A 25373-nucleotide genomic window follows, 5' to 3' on the forward strand; every position below is an offset into this window, starting at 1 on the left:
TCATTTGATATAGCCTCAGAAACTCCACTTAACCCTCCATCTAGACAGAATTGTTCATCTCATGGCCTGCAAACTCCATGCAGCGTTGGTCCCTGACAGCTCCCTGTCTATCCCTAAGAGGAGCAGAGACGTGAAGTGGCACTTCCAGAAACATCTGGAAACTCCAGGGAGGGCTGACCTAGCCCATGAGGTCTCCCCACAGAGAGCTGTGGGGAGGGCTGCCCTCTGTAGGTTATCTGATGGGCTGCCCTCTTAATTCCCAGGCTCAGAGACAAGCTTTTCTCAGGTCCTCCTGCCCACTGATTTCCGCCTGTTTGACTTCTCCTGTCCTTTTACTTACTTCCTCATCAAACTCCCCTGAGATAAGGGGTGGCAAAGCACAAGCCATAAAATGTCACAAACTGAGGAGATGGAAAGAATGCTGTGAACCTCAGCATTTTAAAAACTCAGGACACTGGCTTTGAGAATGAGAAGCATTGTTAGATAATCTAAATCAGGGCTTGTCAAGTTTGTGTGTGTGTGCATGCATGTGCACGCATGCATACAGAGAAGTCACCTCCAGTCTGGGTGATGGTTTTGTTAAGCATGTGTATCTAGGGACCCACTCTCAGAGATTCTGAGTTAGGTGATCTGCGATAGGACCCAGGACCTGCGTTTTTAACAATCTTCCAGAATGACTCCAGTATAGATCACTGCCCAGGACCCACAGAGAAGCACCTCCATTCCAGCAGCGTTTGCCATTGCATCACGCACCCAAACACTGGGATCCACCAGTCATCCTTGGAAGCAGCCTGCCTTCTGGTGACCCGCTTCCACCCTCCCTCTCAGTCCCCACCACCTGCAAGCTCCTCTGATGCAGGTGGTCTGGAGATGTTACTCTGAGAAGTGCTGCTGCAAGTCAAGTTAAACAGCAGGAAAATATACACCCTAAACAGAAACTCTTACTTGTTTTATGAGTGAGTCTGAGTGATTCCTAAAATGGCTGGCCAAGAGCTACCAATACTGACAGGTTACCTTAAAGCCTCTAGGCATGCCAAGTTTGATTTTTCTTAGGGACTAGAACCTAGTCTGCTGAGGAGCAGGAGTATAGGCTTCTAAATGTGATTGTGCCTTGCTGTATCTTCCTGCTGTGAAAGTGACCATGCAGAGAGATTGGGCTGCATCAATAGTGATATGCATATCTTTTATGCATCAGTGGGCTTCTTCCCTGTTAACTGTATGTGCCACAAAATTTAACTAGAGTAAATAAATTTGAGACAGAAATTCTGGAACAAAATGGTGAAATTGCTTAAGAATCCAAACTTCAGGGCTTAGTGACCTTTAAGCATTGTTTCCCAAAGTGTGACCCAAATGACCATCTATCTCACAGTCTCCTGGTCCCTCCCTAGAGCTTCTGAAACTGAATCTTTGTGGGGTAGAGGTAGCATTCTAGAATCAACAGTTGAAGCAAGCTCTTTGGGTGATATGTATGCTGAGGTTCAGGAACTGACTGGAGAGATGACTGTGCACCAAGAGGATGGCAGTGACTCAGCTGGCATCTCTTAGCTGGTTCATGGCAGAGCTGAGTGGGCACTCCTGTCTCTGACCCCAGGTTCAGTGCTCTTTGTCTTCTCCATGCCTTCTCAGTTGTGCCACTAAGACCTCTTACTGGCTTTCCTTCATGTCCTGGGCCCAGAGCAGTTCTTTTCATAGCAGATTTGAGTCCACTTCCCCCGTGCACAGATTGCTGCTCCGGACCCAGAGAGGAGCACCTCTGCTCCAGCAGGGTTTTCCATTGCATCACACACCCAAACAGTAGGATCCAACAGTCACACTTGAAAGCAACCATAATCGCAAGGTTTCTGACTCTGTAGACTTCCTTACGTTTCTCACAACCTAGTTAGAGAGTCACATGGGAGTGAAGTGTGGCTTGGGACCTGCCCCAACAAGTGCGTGCAAAAGCCAGGAAACAAGGGAGTAAATTCACTTCAAATGGGATGCACATGGTGTCCGTGATGAAGAGACACATTCAGAATTGCCCAAGGACAGGAAAATGACCAGAGAGAGCCAGAGCTGAGCTGGTAATGAAGAGACTCCGGGCCTGGATGGAGTTAATGAGGGAAGCATGCAATGAGTGGGGCAATTTCAGTGGATTTCTCTCATTCCTCTAAGCAAAATGAACTATACCGACAAGAGAACAGCCTGCTTGCCCCAGTCCCTCCTTGGCTGCCCTCTGTTGTCCCTGTCAACTCAGGTGCCCATGGTGCTCAGAGGAGCTGCTGGCAAAGCCACTGGAGCCTTGTGTAGGCCATGGGGGCTCCTAAAAGGAACCCAAATGAATCACTTACAGCAGGTCTCTCTGGTAAAGCCCAGCCACAGTAACTCATACACTGACATTCAAAAGACAGCCTTTCTTAATCATTTAATCCTTTCATATTCAAATATATCTCCTAAGTGTTCTTTTATTTTTTCCTGATCTAGAAGATATGACGAAGATATGACAGCAGGGTAGAACTAGGGAAGGGGGAGTAGGAAGCCTGTCCTTCCTCCTTCCCTCTTCACTTCCCTCCCTTTGTCATCAGGTACCTTCTTTGTGCCTGCTGTTGTAGGCTATACCCTATGTTTGGTGGAAGGCAAAAAGAAAAATCAGTAGGATACAGCTCAGCAGGGAACACAGAGATATTCAAGCCCTTTGTCCTCCCAGTGTGTTAAGTGTGGTGGCTGGGGTGTAACAAGGGGCTCTGTGAACAGAGAGGACTAAAGAGGAGCTCCTCTTGAGGCTGTTGGGAAAAGCATCACCAAAGAGTGATTTTCAAAAGAATAGAAGAAAAAAAGTTGTTATTTTAAAGAAAAATAGTTAGGAGAACATGCTTGATTTATATAATGAAATGGAAAAAAAGACATTTAAACAAGGCGAAAAGAACAAGAGAATAGAGAAGATATGTGGAGATGGAGCATTGTAGTAAACACCCAGAGGGACAGGAACACTTAGACGTGTGACCCGCTCCCACCCTCCCTCTTAGGGGAGGAAAGCACACTAGTGTCCCAAAGAGCTAATACTGAACCAGTGCTGCCTTGTAGAGAGAAGCATGGCCAGGGCGTTCAGAGACCTGGGCCTGGTCCCACTGCTGCCCACAGCACTCAGCCTCTCAGCACAGCCTGGGGTCGTTTGTGTGCCCTCTGGCCAAGGCTGACAGTAGGTCTCTGAGTAGTTGAGAGTCATTGCCTTTCTGTGCAGTATTGTGAAAACAAATCACATTTTAACTTTAAAAACTACTCATGAGATGACAGTTTCTCTGACCCTCAGAGGAAGGCTGGGCTGCCCATACATGAGGAATTTTTACATGAACACCCCAGGACTTGCTGTTCGCAGGTGATAAACTGCGCCTCCTCGGGACTCCCGCTGCACTCACATGCAGCTCCCTGGACTTCTGGTATCTGACCCAGCCCATTTCTGTGTTTCAGGGGAGAATTCGGCTTGCGGGAGTACTCAGAAGTTAAGACTGTGACAGTAAAGATCCCCCAGAAGAACTCCTAAGAAGGCCAAGGAGGAAGATGAAGCCCAGCCTGCACGTCTCTCCCTCTCTGCTTTCTCTGTAGGGCCCAGCTCTCAGGAATACACAGTTGAGCCACGGTCCTTATTTAAAGATTGAAAAGATAACATGTAGGCCAGGCAGGTCACTGCACAACTAAAGCAAACCAGCTTTAGTTTTTGGCACTCTGTAAGGGGCCACCTTAATCATACCAAATATTGGGGAAAGTGGGATAAAAGGAAGAGGAGGAGCTAGCAGATACTTCCGGTATGTCTTTCTGGAGCACAGGATGAAATAAGGGAGCTGTATTATTTCATGCCTTTGTCACAAAGAACTTTCCTCTTAAGGAAAGGTGACCTTTCTACTGTCTTCATTTTCCTCCTTTCAGGCCCTCTTCACTCACCCACCCCCGCTCTCTTCCAAGGAGATCTCAGCTGAGCTCATTTTGGGGCAGATGTTTGGGCCGGGAACAATTTTCCAAGGTTTTAAAGCCAAATTACCATTTCATGTTATCCGTTTCTTCAAAGCAAAACATGAAATGGTTTTAGCTAGAGTCAGACCAGAATGAAAATGCCAGGAGCTGGTACACTACAGATGTAATAAGAACCTGGGATATTCCTGACCCAGTCTGGTTTTCTTTTACGCATAAATAACATGAATGAAATAAGATTGGGACAATAGAGATTGGAAGTCATCATGTGCAGTTCACAGCTTCTGAGTTTGCTGCACAGTTTTGGGGTGTCTGTGTGTGTGTGTGTGTGTATGTGTGCATGTATTAGAATCCTTCCTTCTCAGTTATTCTGGAATAAGGCAAGGGGTGCATTGTTTTTCATAGCTAGATAAGATCTTTTCCAAAGTTTTTCTTAGAACCAACCAAAAAACAATCCAAGTAGGCCCAAGAATTTGATAATGCTGGATGCCTTGCAGATATCATTCAGTTTCTAATATTGGGCAACAATTACTATTAAATGAATTATTTCTGTAGTTGGAATCTGTAGCTTCTTCTGAACCTCTACACCAATACCTGCTATTCCAGTGCTGCAGGTGTGATTTTAGTCTGTCATACTGTACCAATGTGCCCTACATCTATTGGCAGTGACCTTGGAAAATCTGGCCAAGCCTAGAAGTTTTCTTTTCCATTTGCCGAGTTCCATTGTGCTAGGACTGCTGTGCTCCACCGAGCTCCTCTGTCACACCCAGGGGCTCATCCACACACCATTCTTGCACCTCACTGAGCAGGCCGTGGCCTGCAGTGTGGGGGGAGCAAAGCAGGCTCACCTCCCTTTCTTCCCAACCACATACTCCTCTTCTGCTTTCCAGTGACTCCACCAGTTTGATGTGGGAAGTTAGCTTCCTTTCCTTCTATCTTTCCAGCTGTCAAATCCAATCCAGTCTCTAACCTAGATACAGATCATTTATTTAAAAGTACCAAACATAACCTAGAGTATGTGGAATATGGGCAACTATGTATAGCCTTCTGTATTTAACGATTTTCCGCTTCCTAACCGTACCAGTTTTCTATTTATAACTCTTATCTATCCATGATGTTTTAAAGTCTCCACTTGCTGTTATTTACAAATGACAGTGCATTCAGCAGCCCGATGCCGTGAGCCCTGACAGATGCCATATTTCTGAGTGCTTCCATGTGAATGCCACCCTCCTCCTGTAGCATGTGTCCAAGTGGACATAGCCACTAACCAACTAGTTACCTTTGGACTGCAATATAAAATGTGAAAATGAAGATTTATTTCTTTTAATTTACTTAAAAAGAAACCTCCATGCTAGCAATAAAGCATTTATATTGTGTACTCCTTGGGATTGTTTGGCTGTGTTTGTAAGTCTTTGTGTCATATACTGAGTCTGTTTGGGTCCTTCCCTCAGCTGCTGGGTTTTTCATCTGTGTTACTCTCTTGGGTAACTGAGCAGAAGCCCACAAGGGTATTTTTACACAATTCATTAAGGTAAACAGTATTCAGGTAAACAAAAACCTTATTTTCCAATACTGTTTAAAATCTGTGTGCACGTGTAGTTTGGCTGGCATGTAAGTATAACCATGTATGAAATGTATGAAATAACAAGTTTCCTTTAGAATAGTCTCCATGAAAACAAATGCAGAGGAGTCTGTAGGGTCTGTTTTCACAAATGTGGACTTCATACTGCGAGCTCACATTGCTGATGGCATTTCACAGTAGCTTTATTTTTATTTACCAAAGTGAAATGAAGTCAAAGGCTGATAACCTGATAAAGTATTTTTGCAGCTGTAAAAAGAAATCTGTAAGTGGTGACTGTACTACTACCAAGATTGAGCTTGTTTTCTCTCAGTGTGTTCTCAGAGTTGAGCTTTTGAGGAGAGGTTCCAACCCTTTAGAACCGCACATCTCCCCACCTTTCCTTCCAACCTTTGGAATCTCCACCCAAGTTCCGATCAAGTGAGACAAAAGGTAAACCTAATGTCTTAGCCCCAGAGCAGATCTCGCTTGGGTGATGAGAAGCATTGCTGTGGACTGGGGTTCACTGCTCTGTTTGCCAGTAGCTTACCTTTCAGAGAAACAGATGGAGCATGGGAAAATGCAGCCCCTGCGACACTAGATGGAACTCTGAAATACAAGATGCGGGACTCCCTGAGACTCCACCTCATGTCCTGTCCATTGAGCCATGAGGAAGAAAATGAGAAAGGCCTGGACATGAAGTAATCATTTGAAAGTCTTTTAGAAAGGTGCCATTGTTGCATGTATAGATAGCAGGAATCTGGAGTCAGATAGACATGCGAAAACATTTCTGATAAAAAGAATAACCTACAAAGGCAGAGAGGAGAGGCCAAGCTCAGCATACTTAATGTGACAGTGAAGAGATGGGCTGGCAAGAGCAGGCACTGCATACTGGCAACTGGTCGGACTAGAGGGTCTTAGGTCAGCCAGAGCTGTTCTCTAGTAATGTAATAGAAAACACAGACACTTGTAGGCTTTGAGTTGGAGTGTAATGGAAGCAGTGGTTGGAGTATCCTGGTCTGGAGCAAAGTGGATGAAGAGACTGATGACAGAGTTTGTTTGCCATAAAACTGTGGATGCCATAATGCTATGGGGGAGGGAGAGGAAGGAAACAAATCAGTGGAAAAGTCACTGGAACTTAAGGAATGAATATGAAAGAATGAACAAAATTTATTAACGAAGGCAAATAGGAAAATGGTAATGCCACTGCCACAGAAGCTATAACATGAAATGCAGTTTTGGGGAGAGATCTTGACTTCAGGCTTTTGACATATAAATTGTGGAGTGATAAAGGGACATTCAGATAGAAATCTCAAGCAGGCAATTGGAGATAGGAGATTCAGACTTGGCTCAGGTGGACCAGATTCTCGCATGAACATAAAAGTGATGGCTGCAGATCTAGAGAGGGTGAGAATAAAATCAAAACCAGGGCCAGGGAGAAAAAGTCCAGCAAAAGAAATGGAGGCTGTAGTCTGAGAAATAGGAGGCAAGCTCTGCAGGTGGTAACACCCCAGAAACAAGGGAGAGAAGTGAAGGAGCATAGGCAGCAAAGGGTTGAGAAGTAGAGGGTGGTGTGTGGAGCCCGTGCATTAGAGGCTTTTGACCTCTGTCTTCATGCAGTAGAAGTTGATGGTGTGCATTAGCTGGGAGGGGTGATGGCAGGGCCCTGCTCTAAGCTGTGAGCCATGTAGCCTCCCCGATGCTCGGGGACAGCCCCGTGCACTGTCAGGCCCTCGTCCTGAGCCTTCCCACAGACACCCCTGCCACGAGCCAGGACGTATGGAATGCCTGCTCTCTTTTGCTCTCCAACTGATGCCCTTGCCCACCCAGAACTCCAATAAAGAGGGAGGGCAGGAGCTCATGGTTGATAACGGCCTCATGAGTTACAAGAAATGAGAGCTTACAGTAGCTGGGGCAGGAGGAAACTGGTCTCAGAATACATGTTAAAGAGTGAATAGATTTAGGAAGGTGTGAAAAGGAGGAATACAAGACGGCTAGGGAAAAGAGTCTCAATGCAGACTTTGCTCGTTCCGTATTGGCAACATTCTTGGCAGGGAAGGAGGGAAGGTGCAGCCTAAACAGAAATGCCCATTGCCACTTATATGTATTTATACAGTCATTTATTTTAGTTTTTCTTTTGGTTGACTAATAATTCAGAAATACTAAAATCGTTCACAAAAATGCTTAAAAGGTAAGAACAATGATAAAAACAAAGTCCCATGAATTAAAAGTTAAGAGTTTAAAAAAATGAAGATGGAAAACTAATGAAATCAGAATGGGGCTAGAAAAATACATGTGACCCGGTATTACCACACTGCTTCTATGGCACTGCTGCCTCATGAGGGAATCCTGACACTGCATACCCGGTGGTCCTAAGAAATGAACCTCCCTTCCACACTCCCTCTCCCCGTTCCCTTCACAAATGTTTATTCTGCTAGTCACTGGCACAGGTGCTGGGAATACAAAGCAAGCCACACATGGCTACTACCCTTGTAAATCGCATAGTCTAAGGTCACTCATAACCAATAGTCAGCAGGTTCCCTTGCCATCCCACTGTACCTCCTTCCCACACACACCGGAGGTATGGAAGAGTAACATGGTACCTTTCCCAGGTCTGCTTAGTGAGTTATCCAGAGTGACAACTTTGCCTGTGGCATCAGCTGACTAGCAGTATGGCAGAGTGAAATTTCAGCATGTTGTATCAGAGGGTGAGAAGTGTAGTCAGAAGTCCTCACTCATTGTCCCTTAGCAATCATTTACAAGATATATGTCTTAACTTCCACGGGCCTCCACTTCCTCCTCTGTAGGATCAAGATGATCATTCCTGTGCTACCTGCTTCACAGAGGTGTGTGGGGATTAAGCAACATGGTGGATGATATTTCTTCAGTTAGTCTGAGACATGATATACACACACAAACTCCAAACAACTACAGAAAGCAAAAGCAGGATGCTCTTTGATGTTTACTAATCAGTCTACAAGACATCAGAATTCACTTCTCACCCAGCGTTGAGGCCTTCATGTAGACCTTAACTCTAGTATAGTTTCCTGCGGGTATCCAGTGGGGCTTCCTTGCCTGGAGGCCAGACCTCATCTGAATACCTCAAGCCAGCTAGAGGTCAGAGGGATGCATGCAGCTGTGACTTTCTTCCCAGTTTCAGTCTCCTGCATATTCAACACATTGTTCAGACCCTCTGTAGAGCGATAATCTGGCCCATAGCCCTGGCCACGCTGTCTGTGCCACCCAGAATGTCTTATACAGCAACTGCTCTGTGGGACCAGCTGGGAGTGAGAGCATGGGAAAGTCCACTCCGGAACGGCATGAAGCCCTCTTCCTAAACATGTACACTGTCTAATTTTCACTTGGTTATTGGCCAGCTTAAAAGGATGACCAGCTTGCCATTTAGCCTTTGATGTGAAACGGCTGGGATAATGTTTCCTTTGGCCATTTATCTATGTAGCAAGGAGGAACCTGAAACCAGCACAGCCTGCCCCCGTTCCTGCTGCAGTATGCACACCTCTTAATGGTTTCACGGTCTTTTGGGCTTGCTTTTTTGTTGCTGTTGTTTCTCTAGAGCAGTCCCTGTCCTTCTCCTCAAGAAATAGATGTTATCAAGTCTATTGAGTTGAGTTGCCCAATTTCTTCTACAACATGGTTTCCCCAGTGTATTTTCAGAAAGGCGCCTCTGGTTTCCTGCTTTAGTGTCTAGACAGGAGAAAATCACACCAGCTCAAGCAATCCTAAGGTGGAAAGAGAAAGACCCCTCCTACCCCTCTGCAGTCATATGTGGGGATTCTAGGACCCTGTGAAGACCTCTTTCTCTAATCCCAGGCAGTTACATCCAATGTATGGACCAATAATGTAGTAGCTTTCTCCAATTTCTCTTGGTTGGAAATTTAAAGTGACAGCTTTCAAGATTGCCATTGGGGGTAGCTGAGTAGCAAGGAACAAGAACCTATAGTGCTCTCTGGCTGGCCAGAGCTTGGCATACCCAAGGGGAAGGTCTGTTTGTTAAACAGTGGAGGCCCCAGTCTCGATTTCCCGAGTTAGGTTCATTCATAAACAACACAGGATTCATGTAAAATGGAATAAAATCCAGATGCCACTTGTTAATACAATTAGTTAATGCTCCCTGGTGGCCCTGGGGGAGGTTTGATGCCCACAAACATTCTCAGAGCCTGCAACAACGTCTGCTCCCAGCCCTGAGCTATGTGTGCCAAGGCGGGTGGGGACAGGGGCTTTTAAGGCCAACGCTGGGGAACGGGTGTATGTGTGTGAAGGGAGTGTCTACCCCTCACATGTCTAGTCTTTGAAGCTTCGATCTGACGTACTCTAATTCCAGAAAGGGAGGCCTGTCGGTAACATCAAGACCTCCTCAAACGGGCAAAGGTACAGAATTCCAAAGTGCTCCATCACTTACCAGCTGTATGCCCTTGGAAAATAGCCTTCCAAATTCTCTATTTTCTCACCTGTAAAATGGGGCAATAAAATTACCTGTGCCTACACTGTTGTCATGAGGGTAGAACAAGAACGCGTATAAAGTACGTAGCCCCCATTGTAAGAGCTTAAACAAATGACAGCAATTAATGAAAAGGAATAAATAAATCGGTATTTACTGGAGGCTGTAGTCCCAAAGAGGTTATAAATCTCACATTCCTTTGGGGTCAATTTCTATATGGAAGCCAGGCAGGTGGACACCCACATTAAGGTAGACTCAGATGGTGGGACCAGAGCCAGTAATTAGGATAATGCTAGGAGGTTAGAAGGATAACAACCATTTAAAAATTACATGTCTGTGCCCCGTCAGCTCTGGTCCACCTGCTGAATCACTGAGAGCCAGAGAGTTTTTTTGACACAAAATGTTGGGCTGGCTCTCGTTTGTTTAAATGAACAGATAGCAAGAATAGGCGAGGGATAAATTGGTGCAGCTAGCAAATAAATACTAACTTAGAGGAGGCTTTGCCAATTCATGCTAAATAAATGTTAGCTGTATTAAGATTTTTATTATTATCATGGTCACCAAGCTTGAGGAACATGGTGGCATTTGGCCTGGGAGAGAAATGACTTGCCTGCTTTGCATATTTAAATGGAACCACAGCAGTCGTCAGGGGGTGATGAGAATGCCTCTGGAAGAACAACATTCTGCAAAGGCCTCTCCCCTCCCCAAACCTGCAAGAGGAGCAGGGCTGCCCTGGCCAGATGCTGAAAGCAGGAGCCCTCTCCCAAGCAGGGGCTGAACTCAAGTCAGCTCCGCCTAAAGGACAGCAGAGAGAAAACTGGAAAATGCTCAGAACAATTCTTCTGTTGCTTGTTTGTTCTGTTTCATTCCCACAAGAAACTGTTATTCTTGCAAACTAGATACAAGAATTGCCCACAAGACCAACTGATAACCTTTTAAAAATCTAGGAAAATAAACCCACGCTGGAAACCCACCCAATCCTGAGGTCTCAGCTTGGGGTTTGATGACCCAGGATTCTGACTTAGCTTTTTTTTTCCTCCCTTTTCTTCCTCTCAAAGATAACAAGTAATGCAAAACGCCACATACATATTGGAAACACTTGTCATTTTTTTCCACTTACCCTCAGCGATATCAAGGACTATAATAAATAAGCCTGTCAGGAATTCTTGTCAGGAAACTAAACCACAGTTTTTAGTCTTGCCTATTCAACACATTGTTCAGAAATGTTTTGGTAACCTTTAAAGCCCTACTCCAGGAGAGAGCTTCCCATACCCTCCAATTCAATTCTTTCCTATTTTGAAGGTCATGGACACTTTGGGAGACGTGCTTATTTACATGGGTTTGAGTCATGCATCCAGGTCCTCCGTTGAGGAGGCAGGAAGGCACAATGCTTGTGAGGAAAAAGTGTTCCACAGAGCCACTAAACTGTGTGGTTCCAGCCCTCCTGAGAGGAAAGGAAAGCCTGAGGGGTGTTGCTGCCCACTAGGGACGGTTCACCAGTGTGTGGGGCTCAGCTCACAGCGCATGGGGGGGCGAGATGATCTCAAGTGATGGGCACAGGGGCCCAGCTCCATGGGAAGGCTGTGTACAACCATGAAGGAGGCAAGTTTGTCCCCAGTGCCCAAACCTGCCAGATATGGTCCTCTCATCTCATCCCTGTCTAAACCTGCTCATAGCTGGGACTCGAACATGTATTTGTATCATGTTCACGATAGCCAAAAGTGTCCCTCAATGGATGAAGGAATAAACAAAATGTGGCATGCATATATATGTATAATTGCATATATGCATAATTTCTGGTATACTCATTTTCTTTTAGTGAGTCTCAAGCTACCCTTCTTTCTTCTGATCAAAACTGAAATTTCACTGAATGGTCCCCTTGGCCACCTACCTAATGCTGACATGGCTAAAACCATGCTTTTGGTGCTCAGAGCTACACACACACAAACCACACACACACCATGCACACACACACCAGACACACACACAGCCCCATATATCCCCCACACCCCCACACACACACCACACATATCCCCACACACACACCCCACACATTCACCACACACACAATTGTTTTTATATATGTATATATACACAATTGCATATTATATATATTATTATATACTATGTAACATATTAACATATAAATTTTTTCAGCCTTAAAAATGAAGGAAATCCTGTCACATGCTACAACATGAAAGAACCTTTAAGACATGCTACATGAAACAAGCCTGTCACAAAAAGACAAATATTACAGAATTTCACTTATATATATGAGGCTCCACTTACATAAGATGCCGCTTGTATGAGGTGCCTAGAGTAGTCAAATTCACAGAGACAGAAAATAGAATGGTGGCAGCCAGGGGTGAGTGGGAGGGGGAATAAGTGTTAGTGTTACAAATGAATATGGAGTTTCACATGGGGAAGATGAAAAAGTTCTAGAGATAGATGATGCTGACAACAGTGTGAACGTGCTAAACGCCACAGAACTACGCACTTAAAAATTGTTAAAATGGTAAATTTTATGTTATGTATATTGTACCACCATAAATTTTTTTAAACCTGCTCATAAAAAGATTTGAAAAATTCATATACACTCAGGATATACGGCTGATAAGACTTAATATCTCTCTCATGCATTTTAGTAGGAGAGAAACCTTAAATCAAGGCTCCTTGTCCCAGTTTGTATAGTAGGGACTGCAAGGAAATGAAAAATAGAGAATCTCTTAATGACCATCCCTTTCTTTGATACGTATCTTGCTTTCCTCCCTCTACAGGAACAGAAATCATGAGAGATCAGGTATGTTCGTGCTAAAATACAGCGTTCCTTGCTTGGTTCTAACAGGCTATTTTCTCTTCCTTAACTTATGTTTGGTCACTGCTACTCTTCTTTCTTCTGATCAAAACTGAAATTGCCCTGAATAGTTCTTTTTGTTGCCCACCCAATTGTGAAATGGCTAAAACCATACTGCCAGTGCTCAGAGCTACAAAATTTTCAGTGTTACTGGGAACTGTTTTCCAAAAGGACAATTATATCTTCCTATTATTTAAAAAATATAGATTCAAACAGATAAGAAATATTTATGTAGGGATTATAGATAGAATTTTGAGAGGTAAAGGTGGTCTTTGAGGTTTTGTCTTAGTCCATTTTGTGTTGCTATAGCAGAATACCAAAGACTGGTGAGTTACAAACAATAGAAGTTTATTTGGCTCACTATTCTCAAGGCTGGGAAGTCCAAGAGCATGGCACCGACATCTCTTGAGGGCCTTCATGCCACATCATCGCATGGCAGAAGGCAGAAGGGCAAGAGAGGCCAAGAGCAAGCCAGCAAGGGAGGGCTAAACTTGCTTTCATAACAAACCCACTCCCATGATAACATTAATGCATTCATGAGGGCAGAGCCCTCAAGACTTAATTGCCTCTTAAATATCTCACTTCTCAACATTGTTGCTTTGGGGATTCCATTTTCAACACATGAGCTTTGAGGGGCACATTCAAACCATACCTGGGGGCCTTTCAGATTATTCCATCTAATATCCTCATTTTACAGATGTACAAAGTGAGCCAAAATGACTTCCACAGGATCAACCTTTAAATCCAGGCCTTGGGACTTAAGTCCAATGCCTTTTCTCCTCTGCCTCCTGGAGTAGAATTTTGGGAAAACTGCTATCCTACTGAATCCCCTGTATTACTTTACAGAAGTAAAACACAGTTGTTAATTGCACATGGCTCCAGAAAGCTTCATGAAGCGTCTTTTAATAGAGTACATTAGCCCATTAGTACCCACTAAACACATCATCACTCCGTTTACCAGATTAGCTTGAAGAAAGCAGGGTTTGAAGGGCAGGGGACCTGGGGCAAGAAGTAGATTTGAAATAAAAAGATGCTCGGGGCTGCAGTGAGGTTAGGGTGACGGTTTTCATAGTTTGGAAATCTGGCATTGAAAACCTGAATTTTACTTACTATTCTGTTTCTCAGCAACTCTATAACTTGGCTTAGTCAGTGCTCCTCTCACAGCTCAGTTTTCTTATCTGTAAAATACAGGGGTCCTGAGTAAGGAGGGAATAGTTGTCCTTGAGGGTAGTGGTTCTTGAACCTGGCATCAGAACCACTTTGGAGAACAGATTAAAAATGGCTGCCCCATTTCCTCTCTGAATATTCTGATTCAATTTGACTGCAGTAGGCCCAGAAATCTATATTTGTTGTTTGTCTTATTTTAAATGTAAATTATTTTAACTATTTTAAAATTGTTAACTGCATGCATTAGGTTAAAAATTCTAAAATAAATAAGTAAATAAAAGTATATGTATATTGGAAGATTTCCTTCCAATGCCTTATCCCTGTGTCTCAGTCCTCAGAAACAAATGTGATTATTGTTTCTTGGTATCTTTCCAAACATGTCACATACATGTTTAACATAAAGCACCAGTAGTTGTGCTACAGCTGGTCTCAAGACAGGCATTGGGGGGCCCTCTAGGGTCTCCTTATCTCAGAGATGGAGAGCTGAGGCTTTGGGTTTTGCGAAATGACAGCACATCATGTATGCAGTGTTCATAGTTCTGTGCTTGGCGTGTCCTAGAGGCCCAGCTTATGTTGCCTGTTGTCATCTTACTGAAGACTTGTGCCATTCTGGGACTGGAGGGCTCTGGCTCCATTCTTCCCCAGACCCTGTCTCTCTCCTCCTGCAGGGGGAAAGCAGAATTCTTTTTCTGGCATGGAACTGTGCCAGGAAGGGCTTCTGCCAAGCCCAGAGCCTGCCCGCAGAGGCTCAGGGTTGCTGGATGAATGGCTCTGGGGACCCCTAGGGTGTTGCCTCAGAAGGGGAACCTGTCAAGGTAAATGTGCCTCTCCGCTGGCCCCTCTGGGAAGATGCAAGCCCTGCTGTGTGTGTTGCCTCTTTCCTTACTCCCTCTGTCATTTGCACATCAAAAATTCAAACAAAAAGACAGTTTTCCAAAGTTGACTGATTTCATACCAGAAAGACTGCCCCATAAAAGGAGCTGGGGTTTCTAGAGAGTAAAGGCCCTTCATTCCTCACATTTGAGTCAGTAATGGCCATAAAGATCTTCTATTAATGGTCCCAACAACCCTTCATTTCCACATACTCCTAACCCTTAACTAATAAATAGCACAGTGAAGCTTCACCAGGGGTCTGGTTTTGGACAAATTATCTTTTCAACACTTGGATCAGTTTTCTTCATAGCTTGGTTGTTTCCTGTTTCTTAGCATCCAGTTGGCTTGCCTTGGAGCTGGACATGAGTACGGGCTTTGTGTGCAAGCATATGAAGAATTCCTGTGCATTTCTTAAAATTCAATGTTCTTCACTCTGGCGCTCCCACAGGGACAGCTCGATGTGGTGGGAGGGCTCTTGACTAGGAGTCCAGGCACCTGGGTTCTGGTCCCAGCTGTGTGCTGACTCCACGCCCTTGAACAAGAGATTTAAGCTTCGGAATTAGCTTCCTCTTCTCAACATCCTTTGCATTTGTGAAATTTCTTTGTTACATGGTTCCACTGAAAGTCCACCACTGCCCTGGTGAAAGATATGATTAATCCCTGTTTTGCTGATGGAAGCTGAGATTTGAGAGGCTATCAGAAGTGGCAGTACAGAAACTAGAATCTAGTCTTCTTCCAGACCTTGGGGTAGGGCATCCGTAGAGGTGACGAAGCCCCCAGTCTCCAGCCCCTGCCAAACCAGTTCTCACTGTCCACTCCTCTCCTCTTTCAACTCCAGCTTACCCATTTGGAATTATTCCCACTCTGCTCACTGGTGTCTGCATCCACACTTCCCCAGATCCCTTTTGTCATTCCTTCATTCATACTTTCAGCAAGGATAAATTGTCCTATGCTCAGTGTTGGGCATTGCACTACGTCGCAAGACTACCTAATGAACAGGAAGTACTGGTCCTTGGGAGCTCCCAGTATATGTGGGAGACATAGAAATAAATCGCTATAACATCATCCATAATATAATATCACCATAATATCATATGAAAAGTATAGGAAGAAGAAAACCTGCAATGGGAAGGGAGAAGAAGAAAGTGATACATTTTGATGGGGAGAAGGAGCTAGGGGGAATTTTAGAGGAACTTTTATAGAAACTCTGATATTTAAGTTTTTATAATGCCTCTCTGCTTCCAAAAAGTACATTTGAAGGATGAATGGAGGGGAAGTGGTCAGAAAATGAGAGCTTATTTATTATGTAGCCTACAATATATCAGGAACTTTTTATTTGCTCAGTGGCACACAGCTAGGTGCTTCAAATGCATGTTCAAAGCTCAGAATCTTACTTAACCCTGTACTGACTCCCTCTATGATGGTAGCTTCTAGAAAACAGTGTAGACAGAAGTAACAAAAGACAACAGAAAGTACATGGAATCCACTTCAAGGGGAAGATACCTATCCATCAACCAAGGTCGATCTGTGAGTGTGGATAAGAAAAGTAGTGAGGTACTTGCAAGGCCTTGAAGACTGATTCAGAAAGGGAGGGAAGGCGACTAGGAGTCTTTTCTGACAACAAATGGAAATGATGACTGTACTGCTCTCCTCTGAACCTCTGAATGGAATTTACAAGGAGGTGGCTGAGGCATAATATGGAAGAGAGGCTCTTGAAGATAATACCAGGATTTGCTTATTTGCTCTATGACCTTTAGACTGATTTCTAAAGTGACTTCTCTAATGTCGCAGGCGGGCCGGTGGACTGAAAGCTGCTCTGCTGGAATCCACAAGAAGCAGTCATGGAAAGGAAGAGGGAACCCATTACAGGGCAGGGTAGGTTTGCAGGATCTAGCCGCACAGCTCTGAACCCAGGATCAGGGTGGGGGAAGTACAGTGCTGGAAAGACATTGCCAAGGACCCTGAAGAAAACGGATCCTTCCACAGCTACTGCCATCAGGCAAGTAGAACTCCGCCTGCTAGAGACTGGACCTTTCATCTCATCAATTCCTAGCACCTCCATGTGCCTGGCTGTGATACAGCACTGTGAACAAGACTTGGCTCCTGTCTCCAAGCAGCTTGTGGCTTCATTTGTACTGACTGGGTTTGCTTGCATATTGCCACACCAAATGGCATTGATGGACTGTAGATGAGAACTTCCTGGTTGAATTAAAGAGTTTATATTCTTAGTCTATTATAACATGATCTGAGGTTTAAAACATAATCCTTACATTTGGTCAAGCGGGACATTTAGACTAGATAAAGGTCAAGAGTGGTAGTAAGACTGGGTCTGAAGTCAGACAGGCAGGCTTCAGATTCTGGCTCTGCCATTTATGTGGGACTTGGGGTAAGGTGCTTATTTTTTGCAACTCATTTTCGTCTGCTATAAAACTGAGAGGGAGAGTAATATGTGCTATGTTGACAATGTATTCTGACACCAAGAATATAGTATTCAGTTAATCAGTGGTATTTTTAAAAGTATGCACACAACAGATATGAGAAAATATTTGCAATGCATTAACAAATTATCAGGATCCAGAGTGTATAAAGAGCTTCTAGGAATTAAGAAGAAAAAGACAAGCCAAAAGAAAACTGGGCAAAGAATATGAAAAGGCAATTCAAAGAAAAATGAATATAAACAGCCAGTTAACATGAAAAAAGTTTCTTATCCTTGCTAGTAATCACAGCAGTGCAGATTCACAATTGTGAGATGCCACTAATACTTTTTAAATATACTTTCATAAAGCTCTATCATAGAATAAACTACATTTATTGACTCTTTTCCATGTACCAGGAAGAGGGAGAATGATTAGTTTCAAACATAACTGTTAAGTGAATAAGGCCTGTTGCAGAAAAATATATAAAGCATGATACCACGTAGGTTAAAAATGCATAGAAGGCCTGGCGTGGTGGCTCATGCCCGTAATCCCAGCACGTTGGGAGGCCGAGGCGGGCGGATCATGAGGTCAGGAGATCGAGACCATCCTGGCTAACACAGTGAAACCCCGTCTCTACTGAAAATACAAAAAATTAGCCGGGCATGGTGGCGGGCACCTGTAGTCCCAGCTACTCAGGAGGCTGAGGCAGGAGAATGCCGTGAACCCGGGAGGTGGAGCTTGCAGTGAGCTGAGATTGCGCTACTGCACTGCACTCTAGCCTGGGCGACAGAGTGAGACTCCCTCTCCAAAAAAAAAAAAAAAAAAAAGCATAGAAAGAGGGGGTGGCCAACATGGCTGACTAGCGTGCACAGCTCTCAGGAAGAGGAACAAAAGAGGGGAGTAAGTACAGCACCTTCAACCGAAACATCCAGGTGCACACATTGAGACTAATCAAGGAAAAAACTCGACCCATGGAGAATGGACAAAAGCAAGGCAGGATGACGGCCTACCCAGCAGCAACACAGAGCCAGGGGAATTTTCCCAGCCCAGGGAAGCAGTAAGTTAATGTGTGACCCCGGGAACCCTTGATTTTCCCATGGATCTTTGCAACCCTCAGGTCAGATCCCCCTCGTGAACCCACTCCCCCAGGGCCTTCAGTCTGACACACAGAGCTATGTGGAGTCTTGGGAGACCATCCACTCAGGCATGAACAGAGACCGAGGAGCCTTAGATACCTGAGCTTTCCCGGCTTCCCACCAAAAGTAGCTAGCTGCATCTCTGGCAATGTGGGAGGTTAGACCCGGGCATGTATCCCTAGGAAAGGGGCTGAGCAGCAGTAGTCTACAGGTCTCACTTCCACAGCACCTCACAGGGTAAGACCCACTGCCTTGGAATTCTAGCCTGCCATTTTGTACCTCCCTGAGACAGAGCTCTCAGGGGGAGAGATGGGCTACTACCTTTGCTCTTTGGGCAACTTAGCCATCTAGCCTTCAGGCTTTGGAGAATCCAAGCCAACTGAGGGCGGAAGCAGGCTACCAACACAGCACAGCTGCTCTATGAAAACAGGGCCAGACTGCTTTTATAAGCAGGTCCCCAATACCATTCCTCCTCACGGGACAAGACCTTCCAACCAGATCTCCAGCCACCTCCTATGGGTATGTTCAGGCCAGCAACATGTTCATACCTCCCTAGAATGGAGCCCCCAGAGGGAGGGGCAGGCCACCAACCCAAGGAAACTAAGAACCACAATAAAACAATACAGGAGCTGAAAGATGAAATAGCCGGTATAAAAAAGAACCTAACAGATCCGACAGAGCTGAATAACACAATATAATAATTCACAATGCAGTCACAAGTATTAACAACAGAATAAACCAAGCGGAAGAAACAATCTCAGAACTTGAAGACTGGCTCTCTGAAATAAGACATTCAGACAAAACTGAAAAAAAAGGATACAAAATGAACAAAATCTATGAGAAGTATGTGATTATGTAAAGAGGTCAAATCTATAAATCATTGGCATTACTGAAAGGGACGGGGAGAAAGCAAACAATTCAGAAAACACATTTCAGAATATTGTTCATGAAAACTTCCCTAACCTTGTGAGAGAGGCCAACAATCAAATTCAGGAAATACAGAGAACCCCTGCAAGATTCTACACAAGATCATCCCTAAGACACATAATCATCAGATTTTCCAAAGTCAAAAAGAAAAAATGTAAAAGGCAGCTAGAGAGAAAGGGCAGGTCACCTACAAAGGGAAGCCTATCAGGCTAACAGCGGACATCTAAGCAGAAATTCTACAAGGCAGAAGAGATTAGGGGCCTATATTCAACATTCTTAAAGAAAAACAATCTTCACCCAAGAATTTCATATCCAGCCAAACTAAGCTTCCTAAACAAAGGAGAAATAAGATCCTTTCAGATAAGTAAATGTTGAGGGAGTTTATTACCACCAGACCTGACTTACAAAAGATATTGAAAGGAGCACAAAGCATAGAAAGGAAAGAGTGCTGACAGCTAATACAAAAACACACTTAAGTACACAGACCAGTGACACTATAAAGCAACTACATAAAAAAGCCAGCAGAATACCAACTAACAACACAATGACAGGGCCAAACCCACACATACTAATATTAACCTTGAATATAAACAGACTAAATACCCCACCTAAAAGGCACAGAGTGGCAAACTGGATAAAAAAGCAGCACCCGATGGTATGCTGTCTTCAAGAAATCCATCTTACATGTAATGACACCCAGAGGCTCAAAATAAAGGACGGAAGAAAATCTACTAAGGAAATGGAAAACAGAAAAAGCACTGGTTGCAATCCCAATTGCAGACAAAACTGACTTTAAACCAAAAAGATCAAAAATGACAAAGAAGGGCATTACATAATAGTAAAGATTCAACAAGATGACCCAACTATCATAAATATACATGCACCTAACACAGGAACACCCAGATTTATAAAGCAAGTTCTTAGAGACCTACAAAGAGACATAGACTCTCACAAAATAATAGTGGGAGACTTCAGTACTCCTTTGACAGATAAGTGACAGGTCATTCAGGAGATCATTAGACAGATCATCAAGGCATGAAATTAACAAAGATATTCAATACCTGAACTCAACATTGGACCAAATGGATCTGACAGACATCTACAGAACTCTCCACCCCAAAACAACAGAGTATACATTCTTCTCATTGCCATATGGCACATACTCTAAAATTGACCACATAGTTGGACATGAAACAACTCTCAGCAAATGCAAAAAACCTGAAATTATACCAAACACACTCCTGGACGATGGTGCAATAGAAAACAGAAGTCAAGATTTAGAAAATCACTCAAAATCATGCAATTACATGGAAATTAAACAACATGTTCTTGAATGACTTTTAGATAAATAACGAAATTCAGGCAGAAATCTAGAAGTTCTTTGAAACTAATGAGAACAAAGATACAACATATCAGAATCTTTGGGAAACTACTAAGTCAGTGTTAAAAGGGAAATTCATCATACTAAATGCCCACATCAAAAAGTTAGAAAGATCACAGATTAACAACTTAACATTACAACTGAAAGAATTTGAGAAGCAAGAGCAATCAACTCCAAAGCTAGCAGAAGACAAGAAATAACCAAAACCAGAGCTGAATTAAAGGAAACCAGGACACGAAAAAAAAAAAAAAAAAAAAAAAATTCAAGTGACCAATAAATCCGAGAGTCAGTTCTTTGAAAAAATTAATAAGATAGATACACCATGATATAGTTTGGATTTATGTCCCCGGTCAAATCTCACACAGAATAGTAATCCCCAGTGTTGGAGGAGAGGTCTGGTGGGAGGTTATTGGATCATGGGGGCAGATTTCCCCCTTGTTGTTTTCATGATAATTAGTGAGTTCTCACATAATCTGGTTGTTTAAAAGTGTATTGCACCTCCCTCTTCACTCCCTTCCTCCTGCTCTGGCCATGTAGGACGTGCCTGCTTCCCCTTTAACATCTGCCATGACTGTAAGTTACCTGAATCTCCCCAGCAATGCTTCCTGTACAGCCTGCAAAACCATGAGCCAATGAAACCTCTTTTTTAAATAAATTACCCAGTCTCAGGTATTTCTTTATAACAGTGTGAGAACAGACGAATACAGACTGCTAGCTAGATTAATAAAGAAGAAAAGAGAGAGCAAAATAAACACAATTAGAAATGATGAAGGAAATGGTACAACTAACCCCACAGAAATAAAAATAACCATCAGAAACTATTATGACCACCTCTGTGCACAAACTAGAAAACCTAGAAGAGATGGACAAATTCCTGGACACATAGAAAACCTAGAAGAGATGGACAAATTCCTGGACACATATGCCCTCCCAAGACTGAAGGAGAACCAGGAAGAAATTGATTCCCTGAACAGACCAATAATGAGCTCTGAAATTGAATCAGTAATACATAGCCTATGAACCAAAAAAAGCCCAGGACGTGATGGATTCAGAAATGAATTCTACCAGATGTACAAAGAAGAACTTGTGTCATTCCTACTGAAACTATTCCAAAATGTTGAGGAGGAGGGACTCTTCCATAACTCATTCTATGAGAGCAGCATCATGCTAATACCAAAACCCGGCAAAGACACAACAGAAACAAACAAATAAAGGAAACTTCAGGCCAATATCCTTGATGACCATCTACATAAAAATCCTCAACAAAATACCTACAACCCGGATCCAGCAGCACATCAAAAAGCTAAGCAACCATGATCAAGTAGGCTTTGTCTCTGGGATGCAAGGTTGTTTTAACATATGCAAATCACTAAATGTAATTCATCACATAAACAGAACTAAAGGCAAAAACCACATGATTATCTCAATAGATGCAGAAAAAGCTTTTGATAAAATTCAACACCTCTTTGTATTAAAAACTCTCAATAAACTAGACATTGAAGGAACATATGTTAAAATATTAAGAACCATCTATGACAAACTCACAGCCATTATCATACTGAATGGGCAAAACCTGGAAGCATTTCCCTTGAACACTGGCACAAGACAGGGATGCCCTCTCTCAATCTACTCCTATTCAACATCGTATTGGAAGTCCTAGCCAGAGCAAGCAGGCAAGAGAAAGAAATAAAGGTATCCTAATAGGAAGACAGGAGATCAAACTATCTCTGTTTGCAGACAACATGATTCTATATCTAGAAGACCCCATAGTCTTGGCCTTTGCCTGATAAACAGTTTTGGCTGATAAATAAGATCCTTCAGCTGATAAACAACTTCAGCAAAGTTTCAGGATACAAAATCAGTGTACAAAAATCACTAACATTCCTATACACTAATAACAGCCAAGCCAAGAGCCAAATCAGGAAGGCAATCCCATTCACAACTGCCACAAAAAATAATAAAATACCTAGGCATACAGCTAACCAGGGATGTGAAAGATCTCTACAATAAGAATTGAAAAATCCTGCTCAAAGAAATCAGAGAAGACACAAACAAATGGAAAACATCTCATGCTCATGGATAGGAATAATCAATATTATTAAAATGGCCATATTGCCCAAAGCAATCCACAAATTCAATGTTATTCCTATTAAACTACCATTGACATTCTTCACAGAACTAGAAAAAGCTATTTTAAAATTCATATGGAACCAAAAAAGAGCCCAAATAGCCAAGGCAATGCTAGGCAAAAAGAACAAAGGTGGAGGTATCACATTACCCAGCTTAAAACTATAATACAGGGCTATAGTAACCAAACCAGCATGGTACTGGTAAAGAAAAAGGAAAAAAAAAAAAAAAAGGCAAGCAAACAGACCAATGGAACAGAATAAGAGAGCCCAAAAATAAGGCCACATACCTACAACCATCTGATCTTTGACAAAGCTGACAAAAACTAGCAATGGGGAAAAGACTCCCTAATTCAATAAATGGTGCTGGGATAACTGGCTAGCCATATGCAGAAGATTGAAGTTTCCTTATATCATATATAAAAATCAATTCAAGATAGATTAAAGACTTAAGTGTAAAACCCAAAACTATAAAAACCCTGGCAACAACCTAGAGAATACCATCTTGGACCCAGGAATGGGCAAAGATTTCATGACAAAGACACTAAAAGCAATCACAACAAAAGCAAAAATTGACAAAGTATCTTTATTTAAGAGCTTCTGTATAGAAAAATAAACTATCAACAGAGCAAACAGACAACCTACAAAATGGAAGAAGATATTTACAAACTATGCCTCTGACAAAGGTCTAATATCCAGCATCTATAAGGAACTTAAACAAATTTACAAGTAAAAAGCAAACAACTTCATAAAAGGAAGCAAAAAGCATGAACACTTTTCAAAGGAAGACATGCATGCAGCCAACACATAGGAAAAAAGCTCAGTATCACTGATCATTAGAGAAATGCAAATCAATTATAGCTTTAAGTCAGATAATGTGATGCCTCCAGCTTTATTCTGGAGATACCGCAATGAAATATCATTTCACACCAGTCAGAATGACTATTATTAAAAAGTCAAAAAATAACAGATGCTAGCAAGGTTGCAGAGAAAAGGAACACTTACACACTGTTGGTGGGAATGTAAATTAGTTCAAGCATTGTGGAAAGCAGTGTGGTGATTCCTCAAAGAGTTAAAAGCATTCAACCCTGAGTTAAATGCTCAAAGAGTTAAAACCATGTTAAATTCCTCAAAGAGTTAAAACCATTCAACCCTGCCATCCTATTACTGGGTTTATACTCAGAAAAATATAAATTATTCTACCATAAAGACACATGCATGTGCATGTTCACTGTGGCGCTATTCACAATAGCAAAGACACAGGATCAAATGCCCATCAATGACAGATTAGATAAAGAAACACCGTGGAATGCCATACAGGCACAAAAAAGAATGAGATAATGTCTTTTGTGGGAACATGGATGGAGCTCGAGGTTATTATCCTCTGCAAACTAATACAGGAACAGAAAATCAAATACCAAATGTTCTCACTTATAAGTGGGAGTTAAATGATGAGAACTTAGGAACACAAAGAAGGAAACAACAGACACTGGGGTCCACTAGAGGGTGGAGGATGGGAGGAGGAAGAGGAGCAGAAGAGATAACCATTGGGTACTAGGCTTAATACATGGGTGATGAAATAATCTGTGCAACAACCCCCCATGACATGCATTCACACCTCTGGAACAAACCGCCACATGTACTCCTGAACCAAAAATAAAACTTTAAAAAACAATGCCGCAAACATATGAGATATGTTTATGAAGTTCATGTGTTAGTGCAACTATATAAAGACTTGGAAGGATTCATACCAAATAGGTATCATATTAGCTTTATCCAGAAAACTTCAATTTCTTATAAGAATGTATTCCCAGATTAGTTTAAATGGGTAAGTGATAAAGAATATATTATAATTTATCTGAACATGGGGTGTGGTTAAAGGTTTCAGCTGTAAACTCAGACACCCTGGGTGTGAATACCATGGCTCCACCACTTATTCGCTGCATGAGCTTGCCCAAGTCATCTAACCTCTCTTTACCTTAGTTTCCTCGTCCTTAAAATGAACGTAATAGTAGTACTAACCAAGGGGAGTAGTTGTGAGGAGTCAATAGAAGTACACAACTTAGTGCCTCAGTAATGTAGGTTTTACTATCATTACCCTCCTTCCTCCCATAGATCAGCAAAAACCATCCCATACTGGAGTTGGAAAGGTTCACACTAAACCCATTGTCATTCTACTGATAAGGAAACTAAGGTCAGAGATTCAATGACTTGTCCAAGGGACACAGTTAGTAAGCTTTAGACTCCAAGTCCCGATTCTGTTTCCCAAGTCTTAATGCTGTAGTAGTAAAAAAATCAAGCTTTCCAATACATGAAAACATCCAGACGAGGCTTCCTTTCTGTAAAAACGTTAACAGTTCTTTCCTTACACACATCTCACCAGACTTCCTTAGGAGAAGTGCAACTGCTATAAAAGCCTTACTCATGGCCTGAATATTTCGCTTGAGGGCAGAGGGAAAAATCAGTTCTGGTCATGGTGACTGTCTTATTTCCAATCAATGCTCCAAGGAAATACATCACTAACAACTAACAT

The 25373-nt window shown here is 42.8% G+C and overlaps 1 protein-coding gene across 1 annotated transcript in view; it reads left to right on the plus strand.

Moving 5' to 3' along the window:
* LOC101022100 (retinal dehydrogenase 2) overlaps nucleotides 1–5320 on the plus strand; it is a 59390-nt gene extending 54070 nt beyond the window's left edge. The window contains exon 12 of the mRNA XM_031661566.1: nucleotides 3445–5320. Coding sequence (XP_031517426.1) covers nucleotides 3445–3517 — 73 coding nt within the window. The 3' untranslated portion in view covers nucleotides 3518–5320. The remainder of the gene's footprint in view (nucleotides 1–3444) is intronic.
* The last annotated feature ends 20053 nt before the right edge of the window (nucleotides 5321–25373 follow it).

This window comes from Papio anubis, unplaced genomic scaffold (assembly GCF_008728515.1).
Source record: "Papio anubis isolate 15944 unplaced genomic scaffold, Panubis1.0 scaffold191, whole genome shotgun sequence".
Lineage (NCBI taxonomy): Eukaryota > Metazoa > Chordata > Mammalia > Primates > Cercopithecidae > Papio > Papio anubis.